Source organism: Acanthisitta chloris, unplaced genomic scaffold (assembly GCF_000695815.1).
Source record: "Acanthisitta chloris isolate BGI_N310 unplaced genomic scaffold, ASM69581v1 scaffold9830, whole genome shotgun sequence".
NCBI lineage: Eukaryota > Metazoa > Chordata > Aves > Passeriformes > Acanthisittidae > Acanthisitta > Acanthisitta chloris.
The window spans coordinates 107,252-122,174 of record NW_008651076.1 but is presented as its reverse complement, the minus strand read 5'-3'; the positions used below and the strand labels follow the sequence as shown (position 1 = coordinate 122,174).

Here is a 14,923-nt window from a genome sequence, read left to right as displayed (position 1 = left end):
ACCTATATCCATCCAGCAAACGAGGAATTAAACATCTTATTATATCTGCTGGTCCCCAAGAATACCAATTTCTAGTGCCTCGCAGATTTTAATCAAAGAGAGAGAGGTGAATCTGCAGCCACTCAGTTATGAAAACTCCTTGAAACTTCTTGGAGATGTCCTAAATGGAAGCAAAAGCAAAGCAATCTAATAAAAATAATTAGCTATCACAGATAAAGGCATACGATACAAAGCTGTTGGTTTGCTCTCACAGAAATGGTCAAATACAACTTGTTTGGCAGACAACACCGAGAAGGTGTATATTGAATTAAACAATTGTTATAGAAAAAAAAATCTCTTAGTGCACTATGTACTGCTCCTACAATTGGTAAATATAGTAACAGATCTAAGTGATGGCTTAATTAAATTGAGGGGGATACAATGTTTGAACAGGCATCTTTTTTTTTTTCCTAATAATGACGAGTATATTAACAGTGTGCTGGTTTTCTAACTCTTCCAATTCTCTCCCCCATACTATCGAAGAAGAGTTAGCAAGTGCCTATGTGGTGGTTAGTTGCCATCTGAGGTTAAAGCACATTAAACAGATAAAATGCCCAGTATACAGATGGTTAAAGTTTTAGATTCAGGAGAATTTTTGCTTGAACACAATATTATGGGGTAGATGAATGGCAGAGGGGCAAACCACGTGCAGTGTGGTTGGATGGACATGGTATGTTCCTATGGAGAAAAAACAGAATCTTGGTCATCCTTGAATGAAAAGTAACAGCTCGCCTAGGGCATCCTGCTTGGGATGAAGGCTGCTGAGAGCTGAGCTTTCAGAGACTGGGTAGAAACTTTCAGACACTTTTTCCACCATGGCCACAGCAACCCTGTCATTCTCTTCATGTACTGAAGGAATTTAGTAACTCCCCACTATACACCATAAAAGAGAAACACCACACAGCCACTCACTCACTCACTCCTCACAGTGGGATGGACAATTGGAAGAGTAAAAGTGAGGAAACTCATAGGCTGAGACAAAGACAGTTTAATGGGTCCCCAAAAGAAGAAAATTACAACAACAGTATCCTTCTCTGGTGATATTCCAGATTACAGTCTGATTGTCAGCCCTCTATATCAAGTGACCTGGAAGAAGAACAATTTCAAACGTGGCCCTAAGCAACAACTAGCTTTGAACAAGGGGACCATGCATGCAGTAGCCCTTAGGCCAGTCCAGACAGGGCAAGATGTAAAAGGTGTGCTCTACACTGCCACTGGGGAGAATGGTCATACCTGGAGCCTCAGGCAGAAAGCACTGGGGGAGACTTGAGGTCAGGTCCTAGGGTTCTGGATCAGGGATACTGAGGATCTGAAGCCCACTATACTCCAGCTAAAAAAAGAGATACTGGCAGGCATTTGAGCTGTTTTGAAAGTGATTGGTACTGAAGCACAGCTCCACTTAGCACCCCAGCTAGCAGCATTTAGCTGGATGTTCAAAGGGAAGGCCTCCTCCACACACCATGAACTGATGCTATAGGGAGTAAGTGGGTGCACTGATCACACAAAGGACTTGAATAGAAAACCCCAGTCATCCAGGAATCTTGGAAGTGATAATGGACTGGCCAAAAGGAAAAGATGTCAGAATAATGCCAGAGGAGGAAGTGATGTCTGTTGAAGAGGCCCCATATTGGGTGCCAAAAAGGACTGCTGTGGTTTAAGCCCAGCTGACAACTAAGCACCACACAGAGCTGCTCACTCACTGCTCCCCATCCCCACTCAGCAGGATGGTATAGAGAATTGGAAAAGTAAAATTGAGAAAACTCATGGGTTAAGATATAGACATTTTAATTGGACAGAAAAGAAATAACAACAACAATAACAAAAAGAATTAGAATGCACAAAAACACGTGATGTATAGTGCAACTGCTCACCACTCACTGACTGATGCCCAGCCAGCTCCCAGGCAGCTGCACCTGACCAGCTTTGCATGTTGAGCATGATGCCACATGGTAGAGAGTATCCCTTTGGCCAGTTTGGATCAACTGTCCCAGCTGTGTCCCCTCCCAGCTTCTTGTGCCCCTACAGCCATCTTGCTGGCAGACCATGAGAAGCTATAAAGTCCTTGACTTAGTATAAACACTACCTAAAAACAACTAGAAATATCTGTGCTATCAACACGATTCTCATATTAAATACAAAATGCAGTACCATACCAGCTACTAGGAAGAAAATTAACTCTATCCAAGCCAAAACCAGGACAGTTATGGAGTCTGTCACTAGGTTATTCACCTCAGTATAGTAAGCACAGTGCTTAAGACAACTAATACAGGGAAAAAAATTTAATGAGACACTTCAGAGGAATTAAAGGAAACATTCCATAGCTGACTGACATAAAATTTTCTAGCTGGGAGCAAGGTAATTATCTGATGATATACAGAAAGTGAGAAGGAAAGAGAAAGTGCATACATAGTCTTTTATCTAGATATCACAATGCTTTTTTTAAAAAATCTAATAGTTACACCAGTAATTGAAACTGAATTCCTTACACTATCAAAAATACATACAGAAAGATTAGAATCCACACTGCAATTAATGGCAGTGTAATCATGAAACTGCAGTCACACTACTGCTCTCAAAACAGCTGCTATCTCCTATTCTAAGTAGAGATGAACCTAATTGTACTTTACTATGGTCCTTATTTTCAAAATGATTATTTAGTTATGTAATTTCCAAGTGACAAAAGTCAAGTTGATCCTGAGATGACAATCTCCCCCAATGTTTCAAAAATTGTGACAGAGACAAAAGTATTCTTGTAAATCCCCACATGAATAATAGCTACCTTGAAAATATAAAGAACAGAGAAATTAAAATTATCAAGAACATAAAGTGTTACAGATCCTTAATTTTAGAGAAAAAGAGTGATTTTTCACACTTAGAATTAAGGTAGTCTGATCCTGTGTGCAGCTAAATATGAATTACCTACCAGACACATCTAACTCATATTATCTTAGACTGTTATGCAATTATCAGCACTATCACTTTATAATTAAATGCAGCAAGGAAATGGAGAAATTCAGATATATAATAATAGTAACAGCAGAAATATAGCATTTCATCACTAACACACATCAGAGTGAGAATTTTCTACTGACAGTCCACTGGACACAACAAGCAACTAGACTCACCTCTGAAACAATGTACTTAGCAGCAGGTGGATAAAATGGAGGCAAAGGCAATAAAAAAAAATTGGAGTAGCATTAAAGTTCTGAACATCTTGACTCATTTTCCTTGTGCATGACTCAGCATCCCTAAAACTGCTTATTAAAAATATAAATTGTGCCTAGCTTTGCTCTAACTTTTCTTTAAACTGGAGACAGTATTTATGGTAAGCATAATCTAATTGATGGCTATGAAAAGATGGCACCATTTAGACAGATGTCTGATTCTCCATGGACATTTTTTCTCCAGGAGAAAAAAGAAAGGCCTGCAGCCTTAACTGTCTTTTCTGAATTTATGGTGGCAGAACCGTCCATCTGGATTAGTGTCATCTGCCCTTTTAGAAAAATACCAGTGCCTGTAAGGCTTTCAAAGATAAATTATCTATGTGAAGGGACGATTCCATGTTGACCTACCGATTTTTTTTTCTACTAAGATAAACTCAAATGAGGATTTTCTCCAAAAAGGCAATTACATTTAAGATCTCCATCAAAACTATCCACTAAAAATTTGAAAGTACTAAATATTACTATGCTTAATATTCTACAGACTATCCCTAGAAGTCATAAGGACTTCAGAAAAAAAGCTAACCTAAAAGGAAGTGACATGCAAATATGTTATTATTGCAGCTGTGATACTTGGGCAGAATCACTAAAGCTGCCTTGAACCAGAGCTGGAGAAGTAGAACACAGTGGAGCAGTTTGCAAAAAGCAACAGATCTATTCATTGCAGAAGTACTGCAAAACTGAAACAACACAGCAAACATAAGCAGTCTTTAGGGGGAAAAAGCCCAAATAGACAAGAATAACAATTGACCAACAACTTGCTCGCTGGTTCAACATCAATAGTTAAATAATACAGTCAAAATCCTTTTCCTATAGAGATCCTACCAACAGATTCAGTGCCGAGGATAATGTTACAAACATCCTGTAAAAGCATCAGCTCGCAAGTTCAGACTGGTGATACAATGTACCAGACGTACACTCGGACGCTGGCACGGACCAGCTGCGTGTCACTCTGCCTGCTATTGCTTTCCCTATGCAACTGCAACAAAATAAATTCATTAACATAGGTAATATTTTATTAAAGGATGAAGGGGTAAGCATGCATAACATGGATGGCCATCTGCTACTTTGATTTCCTAGCAGAAAAATATACAGAAGTTACTCTAGGCAAGGAATGACAAATTAAATGCCTCTCCATTCTTGGTAATGCAGGAAAGGCCATCAGCTGCTGTCTACAAGTAATGTGAATATAAAACATAAGAGATTATCACAAGCTCTTCCTGCTCTGTTTGACTAGTTACTCTCCATTTCTACTAAGAGATAAAAGAACAAAGGATCTCATAACACAGGATTTTTGAAGGACTACAGGGGAAAAAGAGAAAAAAGAGAAACAAAATCTATTAATTACAGATTTTCATCAGCCCTGGATTAGAGGCCCTATCTCCTTTGAAGGTTCTAATTCACTGAAAGCAATAAGTACTAGTGCTACAAATAAGAAGAAAGAATGTAAAACTGGGTTAAATTGACAATTACCATTTTCCAAGTAATACTTCCAACCACAGAACAGCTAATGTTCTTTTAATAATTTAGCTCTTCACATACTGTCTTCACATAGCATCCAGTTAAACAGCAGAGGGTAAATCAACTTAAGCTCTTTGCACCTCCAGTGAAAATAGTGTGCTTAAGAATTTGTGAATTAAGGAATGTAAAACAGAAACATAAATCAATGTTATGATTTTTAAGCTTTCTAACTTAAAAACATTACATTTCTGATTTTTTCATCTACCAAAGTTTATGAAAAAGCATTCAAAACTAACAAAAATAATGCCACAGTCATTGCTTAAGTAGTACTTCTCTGAACAATAAACTGAAGAAGGCAAATAAAATCTCATTTTATGTCTCCAGCAGCTGACACATCCTATGGAATTCCTAATATGTATTGAGAGTAAGCAAAAATATTTTGTTTAGCTTCCTGATGTATAATCAAAGGGATACAAGTTCCGATATATTGGTTTGACGTCATGCCAGGACACATAAATTGAAAGGAACAGGTTTCTATTTAAATTGATTTATATTGCTGGCTGACTTTCATTCTTACACTGAAAGGAAATATAAATGTTATGTATGCCCATAATAATGAGATAATAATGAGCTGAATTATTACAAGCATCAGTCTTGTATATTGTCTTGTTTTGAGATTCTGATTACAAAAATAACAAGTTCAATTTTTTTGAAATACATCAAACCATGCCTTCGGATACAATTGCTATTATTATTGCTGATAAATAGCTATTTATATCAAGCAAAACACAGTCAATAGCCATCTACCTTCTATAGCAAAACAGGCTGTTTTCCTCATGGGAATTTAAGATGAGAATGTTGGCAGTCAGGAAGTGTCAAAAGGAAGTGTAGGAAGGAAGGAAGGAAGGAAGGAGAAAGAGAGGAAAGAGAGGAGAAAAAGAAAAAAAGAAAGGGGAAAAGACAGGGGAAGAGAGAGGAGTGAGAGAAAGAGGTAAAGTGGGGAAGTGAGACAGTGAGAAAGGGAACATTTGAAAAATGGAAGATTAAATGCAAGTTTATTAATGGCCTTTAATATGCAGGCTGAAGGAAGTAAAGTTTATAAGCAGTGTTTAAGGAGAGTCTCAAGAAGAAGAGGCCTGCAAAACTGGTATTTGACAAATAAATCAGAGCCTATCACTGCTCTATTATTAATACTTTGCAAAATTATTCACAATAAGCTTGAGATTTCTGGAGTCAAAGAAGTCTTAAAACAAAAAAAAATAAATATCTGTAATCAGCCAGCTACTACTCTTGGTACTCATTCACCCCAAACTTGATAGAAAGCAGACAATACTTTCAGCAGAACCACTGTTTTACACTTCCTAACAATCTAAACAGTCATTTTTATGTGAAACTCAGTGATCTAGCTGACACCTAACGGCAATTCAAATATCATTACTGGACTGAATAAAAACATTTAATTGAACTGCAGCATATTCTGCGGAAAACCTACATTTTCATGTACGTGCTTTATGTATTAAAGGCAGCTGAGTACACCGTGTACAGCGGACCAAGAAAATGGATCTTACCACTGCAGCTGGAACTTGAGGCATTTTTGCAGCTGGGGTTCCTGGGCGTGGGTAAAACTGATTAATGAACAAGCTCGGAAACCTGTACTGTTCTACAAGTTTCATTGTTTCTTGAAAGTCTTCATCTGTTTCTCCTGGAAAACCACAAATGATGTCTGTAGCAATTGTTATTCCAGGCACTCTGAAAAGAAAGTAGAAAGGAATGCTTAACAAAGGACATGTAAAAGTCTTGCTCTCTTAGAAGCTAGTGGACATAGACTCATCACTCTTCATCCACAGAAAGTGAGACCTAAAATGATCTTTGGAAAAAACAAACAGATTTTAACACTATTGCTGGGCAATGAAAAATGCATTTGGTACTCAGCTGAGAGCACATGGAATAGAGGAAAAATATTGCAGCAAATATTGGATTAGGATTGTGACAGAAGAGTGAAAACATCTGGATCAACTCTTCCTTCATTCAAAATTAGAGGTGATCAGCAGAGCTTGTTATTTCTTGAATTCTGATTGCTTAATCCATAAAGTTTATGACTTTTGAGAGCCACTAGAAAATGTCAACTATTTAACGTTTTATAACGCTGCTATCAAAGTAGAAAACAATATCCAAAAGAGGGAACTGGCATGCCATATAACCTAGCAAATTTGAACAAAATTGGCTTAGAAGCCAGTAAGACATCTCTTAGTCATAATTTATAACTCAGTACTCTATAATCAGCCTATGCCTGGCCTTAAAATGAAACCAAAATACTTAAGTTCACAAATGCAGACACTGAGTTCTCTTGTTATTTAGCAAGGTCAACATTTCCTAACTGTTTCCCTTAGACTGAATATGCAGAACCCTTACACACAACAGCTTAAGAGAGCACAGCTAACAGAGGCAGCCAACAGACACAGCAGGTAGTGCTGCAGGATGCACAGAAGGGGGTGAAGCAAGTGGGCCTCAGTTTATACTGTGTCACGGTAACTCAAGTCTAGGACACAGTGGTAACACATCACTGAGCACTTTCACCAGCAGATACTGAAGCAGGCATCCCTGCTAGCTAGGGTCAAAGCTTACACCCAGACTGAGCTTTAGATGGTGGATGCAGCCCTTCAAGTTCCAGGCTGCAGGAAATCCCTGGGGGTTCTCTCTAATGTCCCCTGTCCTACAGGAGCTGTGCTGTTTTGGAGGACCTGTGCCCTCAAATGGAGGAGTTAGAGGAGCCTGTGCAGCATCAGAGGTGACGGAAAGGAGATGGGAGTGCTAGGGTAGTGGTTGGACTTGATGACCTTAAGAGGCCTTTTTCAACCCTAGCGATTGTCTGATTCTCTGCAACGCAAGAGTCTGAAGAGCCTCAGCCCCTAATTCTGCAGCAGAGAAGCAGGTAGTGTCAAATCCCACCTCCAAGGGAAGCAAGAGGCCTGAAGAAGGGGAAGAATGGAATCTGGTGACCTCTGACACCAAGATGAAGGATCTTGACCAACCTAAGGGCTTACAACTGCAATATAATGTTTATTTTTCTCAAAGCTGAAGTGGAGACAGAAGTGCCGACAAGCAAAGTATCTGGTCTACCTAATTCCTAAACCACACAAGTCTACTATGAAGAAGCATCAAGTCATCATAATGAATGACTCCCTGCTGTGGCACACACAGGCACACATCTGTTAGCCCAACCAACCATCTAGAGAGGTTTGCTGTCTGTTGGGGCCAGGATCCAGGATGCTCTGGGGCCCATCTGGCCCTTAGGCTACTATTCCCTGTTGTTATTTCATGTGGGCACAAAAGGTCCTGTGCGTAGAAACCTGGACAGTATTAAAAATGACTACAGAGCTCTGGGTGGAGAGATAATACTCAAGGGCGTGGGGGTTCAAGTGGTGTGCTCCTCATCAGGAAACATGTTTTTACTGAGGATGACTAAGCACTGGCACATGTTACCCCGGGCAGACATGGAGCCTCCCTCCTTGGAGATATTCAAAAGTTGTCTGGTGATTGTCCCGCATAGGTGGCTCTAGGTGGCCCTGCTTGAGCTGGAGAGTTGGACAAAAAGACCTCCAGAGGTCCCTGCCAACCTCAGTCCTTCTGTGTTTCTGTGACATGGCCCTAAAAAAATTAGATCTACAACCAAGAGATTACTGCATTGTATTTACAGAGTACTCTAGAGGGCCCAGGAGATATCAACCCAGTTTTCCAAATCTGACACTAGTCAGCTGGATAACCAATGAGTTGGGAGAAACTGTGAAGCCACAGCACTGTTTTGGTTTTGGCCTGCTTGTGCAGAGTGAGAATAATGGCAAATCTCTTCTGCAGAGAGGCAAAAATGTTTAGTGCTCAGAAGTGCTCAGTGCTCCCTAGTGACAGAGAAGAGACTGTTTCCACAACGCAGAGTCGCTCCTACATTGTCAGTAACAATGATAAACTGAAGAAAATATGATTTATGAGGAAAAGTAAGAACCCTATAAAGATATTGGTGGTATCTGACTTAAAACTGGCCCTGTTTCAAGTGGGAGCAATTGATGAGATGTCCTCCAGAGGTTCATTCCAACCTAAACAATTCTACATTTCTTACACAGGCTACAGGCAAGAGACCAGCTGAGAGAGATTCTTCCAGATGTGAATGGCATAAAGACAACTGCCACAAGTAAAGCTCACACCTGAGCTTAAGTAGGGGTCTCCAACATAAAGAAATGGGTGGAAGGCTTCTCTGCCTCTCATCAGGACAAGAGAATGCAGAACTGTAAATATTAATGCATGGAATCCAAATGACATATAAAAAGCATTTGAATAGTCAAAGAGAACTATCATTTCTTATTAGACATTACATCTGCATAAAATAAAATAATGCTGTGGTTTATTGTGGGTGAAGAAACTAAACTTCCTGAAACAATGGGTTCTACTGGAAAAGGAGAATTTTTTGGCAAAAGACCCATGACAAGGAAAGCAAAGAATATTGTTCTTATTAATTTGATTGGGTGCAACATTAGAGCATAGCTTATATTCACCACAGTGGCCTTCATACAAACAGCATATGGCAGTAAATTCATTTTGTGACTTAAAAAAAATTTTTTGTTGTTGTTGTTTAAGTATTGGCAAAGAGCTTACATTAAAGCAAATGTCTTGTTCTCCTTCTGTGTCTGCATATATAGGTAGCAGCACAGGAATTTATTAGACATTATATTATTAGAATCTTCTCCCACCTTTTCCTTATGAAAAATCCTCACCAAAGAAACCAAATTCTATCAATTCCTTTGTGAGCTTATGAATTCAGACTCCATCATTTGAGTTAAAAGATGGCATTTGAATGACAAATCAAAACCACTATAAACCGGAACATTTTCAAGGACTTCGTCCAATAACCATAAGTGGGAAACACAAGCTGAATATTGTACAGAACAGCAGAAATCCCCAGAGCTGTTGGCTAAACAGCCTCAGTTACCATTGCTTTCTTAAGCCTGACAAACATCAAGATATGAAATTCAGCTTGATGTCAAGTAACAGCAAAATTCATTAGCTTTAAGGACCAAGGGAACAGAGCAGCAGTGTATTCTGCAACATGATTTTGTTCATATTGCAAATATCTTGTGCAGCAATAGTAAGCTCATGGAAGTAAGAGTACATTACTTTATAAATCAATACCACCTAACATCAGCTGCCATTTCTCAGAATGTGAACAGAACGTTCATTACATTTGACAAAACCATTGTAATGAAGTTATTTTAACCATTTTAATGACACTATTGGCAACAGTCAAAGCATTTATTACCAATGGTAGTAGTAACACCATCCTTTATAAAGGCTTGGTTGTTTCTATAGCAACATGAATTATAAGGTCCAATCAAGATAGATACAATAAAATATGCTCTTTTTCTCCATAACACCAGTTGTCATTCAGTTAAAAGGAAATTACAAATTTAAAAATTCATAAACTCTACAAATGTCTGAACTCCATTTGCTGATAAGGTGTTAATTATCTTAGTAATTAGATTTCTTCCTGGATGGAATTATTACACACAAAGAAAAGCTTGGGTACGAAAAGAGAATAAGGACCACAGTGTATTCAGCGACAGCAATTAATTACAGTTCAATCCTGTATAACTGCCTAAAATATGACATTGCATAGTGCATTTCCATATCACTGTTGATTATACTGTTTAAAAAGAAGTTTAAAAAGGGGAGAAAAACATGAGATTTCACTTAGAATAAAATCCAAAATGACAAAAATCAAGCTCTTAGAATTTTTCAAAGCACTGATGAACAAAAGTATGCACAATCAGTTACACATGCAAAACATAATTTCTTAATGAAAGAAGAGGGGGGAAAAGATAGAATTATGGAAAAACATAAAATACATACACACTTGAAAATTACAGCAACCTTTGCTCTGACAGCCTGAAAGAAAGCAGCACAAAATTCTTTATTACATAGATTCAGATGATGTTTAAAAATTTGTCCCAACTATGAAATATGATGCAAAATTACACAAGAACAAGTTCTTGTGCATCAGCCAATATTGTATTTTTTAACATGAAATGCTGTTTATCTATTCTGAAGTAATCAAAGGAAAAACTGCTGAACATCCCCAGTAAGCATTTTGTAACATTTATTACATAAATGAATTTACAGTTAGTCTAAAAATTCAATTGCTGCAAATGTTTTCTAGGGTGTAGTAGAGAAGCTCTACAACACATTGTTCAGTGAATCAAAAATGCACACTTGTTCTGATGAAGGAGAAAGCAATTTTTAAAAAAAAGCAGGAGGTTGCTTCAAACATACAGAAGTCTGGATGCTTCTAATGGCACAGCTAATGGAGGTGGTCAGTCTGTTTCAGTACTTCTGAATATAAAATTACTTCAACTTTACCAGCCATTTTAAACCTTCATAATTTTGACAAAGGCCAAGAAAGATTGTGGGTAATCATTTCATATGACAATCATAAATCCTGCAAGACTTTTTCTCTGAAGATATACTACCACCTCCATTCCAAGTTGACTCTCAATTGAAAGGTTTTACAATAAAATTGTGGAATTTCAGAAAAAACATGAATTTGAGGAATAACCAATGCCATGTATAAGATAATACAGACCTAATACTTAGGGTTCCTGAATATTCTCTCCTTTATGTCCCTCTACATACATAAATTCCTTCCACCTACTCAAGCAGATTTACGCTCTGTCATTGTGAACTAGACCAGCAATACAATCACCATCTTCTTGGACAATTCTGACCATCCAAAAAGAACCAAACACTTCATCTTACAGTGAAGACACATCCATTCTAGTGTGATGTTGTAAGGACCAGCAGACGCACGAACAAGTGCTGAGAGCACAGATATCCAAAATCTCAAAGAAAGGATGAACGAACGTGTTTGAAAGAATACAGAAGAAAAGCCACATCTTACCCTCTACCTAAAGAGGAACCAAGTCAGCCTCTTGGGCAAGAGACGAAAGGTGCTCTACCTCCCAAAGGAGTGGCTCATGCCTTGAAGTCAAGCTGTGGATAAATAATGAATGTGCTGTGGATATAACTGGGGCCCTGAGAATTGCCTCCTCACAGCTCACAGGTCTCTGAGTTGGCTCTAAACAAGTCCAGAAGAATAAATCAGTCTGAGGTGAGCTCTGTGCTATTACAGGTAGTTCCTGGAACTCTGCTCAGGTATCTCTGTGGCAGATCACTAACCAGAAAGCAGTGCAGCCATACCCTCACAGTGACAAGTTAACCTTTCTGACCAGGGGAAAACAGACACTGGAGATATTACAGCAGCAGTCATCACGGACTGATTTGCCAAGGAGGGGAGTTAAAGAACTCTTGATGGAAGACAAGTTGGAAGCGAAATGCAATATCCCTGGTCATTTGAGTTAGGAAAGAGATAAAAGTGTCAAGCTGCCAAAAATAAAACTGTAAAAACTACCCCTATTTTCACAGAACAAAATGTCTAAGAAAACCAGCAGCAAAATTGTGAAACTTGCTAGGATTCACTTGTTACACGGACCATTTCATGTGGTTCTAGTTACAGAAACCATTTCCTTTAGCAATAACAATTACAAACCAAATCCATGCTCAGGGAAGAAATTATGTAAAGCTGCTAAAATTATCACCTTCAGCTACTCACATGAGCACTTGAAAATCTTCTGTGTGATCACATACTCTTCCTACTTCCATTTTAGCAATTAACATTTAAATCCAGAAACGACTTAAAGCCACCAACTTTCTCTTAAGGAAGATCACTCACCTCCACCCCTCCCAGCATAAGAAAATACTCGATTAGAATAAACAGATATATGAATAAATTTAAAACACTATATGGTCTTACAGAAGGGTATGAGAACTACCTGGATAATCTATAGTAATTAAGGTCAAAACAAAACATGACGACCTAGCAACTTCTTGATTCATAAATCAGAAATTTGCATTAAAAACTATTAGGGAAAAAAGAGGAGTTCTTATGAAAATTAAACCAGTCTTCTCAGAAAAGTGTTTTCATCATCACACATTATTTCATATTTTATATTTTACATTTCTGCAGTATATGCCAGTTTAGAGAATATGCAAATGAAATTAGGTTAATGGAGGAAACAATTTCAAGGTATATGAGTTGGTCTTTCAAGAATATTTCCAGAACCTAAGAGGCATCTCAAAGTGCCATTTTTTGTTGGAGCTGTAGGAGATGTTTGTGTCTTCCCCATGACCACACACAGTCCTCCAGAAGCCCTTTCCCCATCTCTTTCTTTTTCTCTACAAGGCCTAGTCTTGTGGGATTTCTGACTTCAACTTCAATTGCTCACTGAGGAGTCACACAAGCTGGAGCTAGCACAAGAGAAACAGGCTGCCCAGCTGGAAACACTGCCTCTTTCAAAGGCTAGTAACAACATGAAACTTCACCTTGCTTCTCTGTTGACTATATGGAGATTAACATGAGAATTAAGCCATGGAAAAATCCCCACATTTTTAGAAAGGAATTCAGCTGTGTCTGTTCTGAAATCCTCATGCACTTCTCTCTCTTTCTCCATGGACTATAGCATAGGACAATATACTCCTAATTTAAGTGTCTGGAGTTAGGGGACTAAACCTGAACATGAATTCTGAAGCAGGGGGTTTTCCATGCTTTTCAGTTTATGATTTAGCCTAGATTATACAATGGATGAACAGGCTTCTAATAAATGGCTATCCACTGACAATGTTTTTCTTAGTAATCTTTTCCATATGTGTTTAAAAGTAGTCCAGGATGTACAAGTTCAAAAACTCTGTGTCAGAAAAAAGAGCTCTTTTGAACCCTCATATCAATTGCTCAACTGATTTACTCCTGGAGTGGAATTGGAAAGGAACTTGGTAAAATGACAACAGACATGTCATTAACATTTATGTGTGAAGTCCTTTAAATTAAAACAGACCGAGCATTATGGCTACATATAAACTACGATTTGGTAAGACAGCTTATTCAAATACAGCTCTATATTTAATGAACAATGCTACTTAAGAAAATTATGTAACAAAAGAAGCAGTACTTGTACATGTAAGAAAAATAGTCACAGAACTTATGTTCTTATTTTTTAATATGAAATTCCATATAATGCTGCCATATCCTTTTCTGGTGTTTTCTGGTGTTGCTTTAGACACATAATGACATCATTGAAATTATCAGGACAAACAGTGGGAAATTTTGCAACTGAGTGTAGGTTAAGTAGGAAAGATCCAATCAAGACTTCTCAAGAAAGATATTTAAAATACTACTATAAAATTTAGCAATGAAAGTATAAAAGGCAAAACAGGATAGACATTCCACAGACAGCAATACAATTGAGAAGAACAGACAAATGGTAACATACTGGAGTGAACCTGGCCAGGAAGTTAGACCTCAACAAAGCAAATATAAGTAATGTAAAAGTAGTATCCATTTCCACTCTTCTATACTTAGAATTAATATTTTTAACTTCAAGCTTTGTTTAAGTCTGAGGGACCTTATGTTTGCTTCTATCAAACTGTCCATCAGATTGAGCCACCTGAAAAGATTAATTTACTTAATTTGGTTAAATTTCTATTAAAAGTGTAATCAATGGTATTGGAAAAACCCTAAATATATACTACATCCAGTAGTGTCAGATGCAAACACATACTGAGAGAAATGGGTGAAAGCCATGGCCTCACTCTCTAAAAAAATGTATTTAACAGTCAGGCTTAAACTTAATTGTTTTAAAACTTTATTGCATATTAGTCAATCAGCCCTGCTGTTTTAAACAATTTTACCAAACTCAGACATGTTTACAATGTACTTCTATCAAATACAATAGCATGAGATTCCACCCTGGCAGGACACCTGCTGACACATTTTGTTCAGGTACATGTTCCCACTGCAAAGCAATTATATTACTTCAAATATTGTAAAATGCTCTCTATTACTGCTTAACACAACTCCAGGCTGTCTCACAAATGAGTTCTCCTTCAGCTCACAGTTTGCTTGCATTAAAGCAAAGAAGATAACTTTATGTTGTTGTTGTCGGTAAAGTCTTTAATGGCCTCATTTATAAGTCAACTCACTTGTTTACTTCCATTCAATTGTCGAAACAGTGAACATCAGCAGATGTTTAAGTAAGTCATATTTTGTTTATGTGTGTAAAATGCATAATTTCAATACTTTTTGAAAGAAAAAATTGATGCTCAAG

General features: G+C 37.8%; 1 protein-coding gene across 1 annotated transcript in view; it reads right to left on the bottom strand.

The window, feature by feature from the left end:
- Positions 1 to 4,168: 4,168 nt before the first annotated feature.
- Positions 4,169 to 14,923, bottom strand: part of LOC103799264 (threonylcarbamoyladenosine tRNA methylthiotransferase-like) — a gene marked incomplete at both ends in the record, with an annotated part of 113,771 nt that continues 103,016 nt past the window's right edge. The window contains 2 exons of the mRNA XM_009071573.1: positions 4,169 to 4,239; positions 6,290 to 6,470. Of these exons, the coding sequence (XP_009069821.1) occupies positions 4,169 to 4,239; positions 6,290 to 6,470 (252 nt within the window). The remainder of the gene's footprint in view (positions 4,240 to 6,289; positions 6,471 to 14,923) is intronic.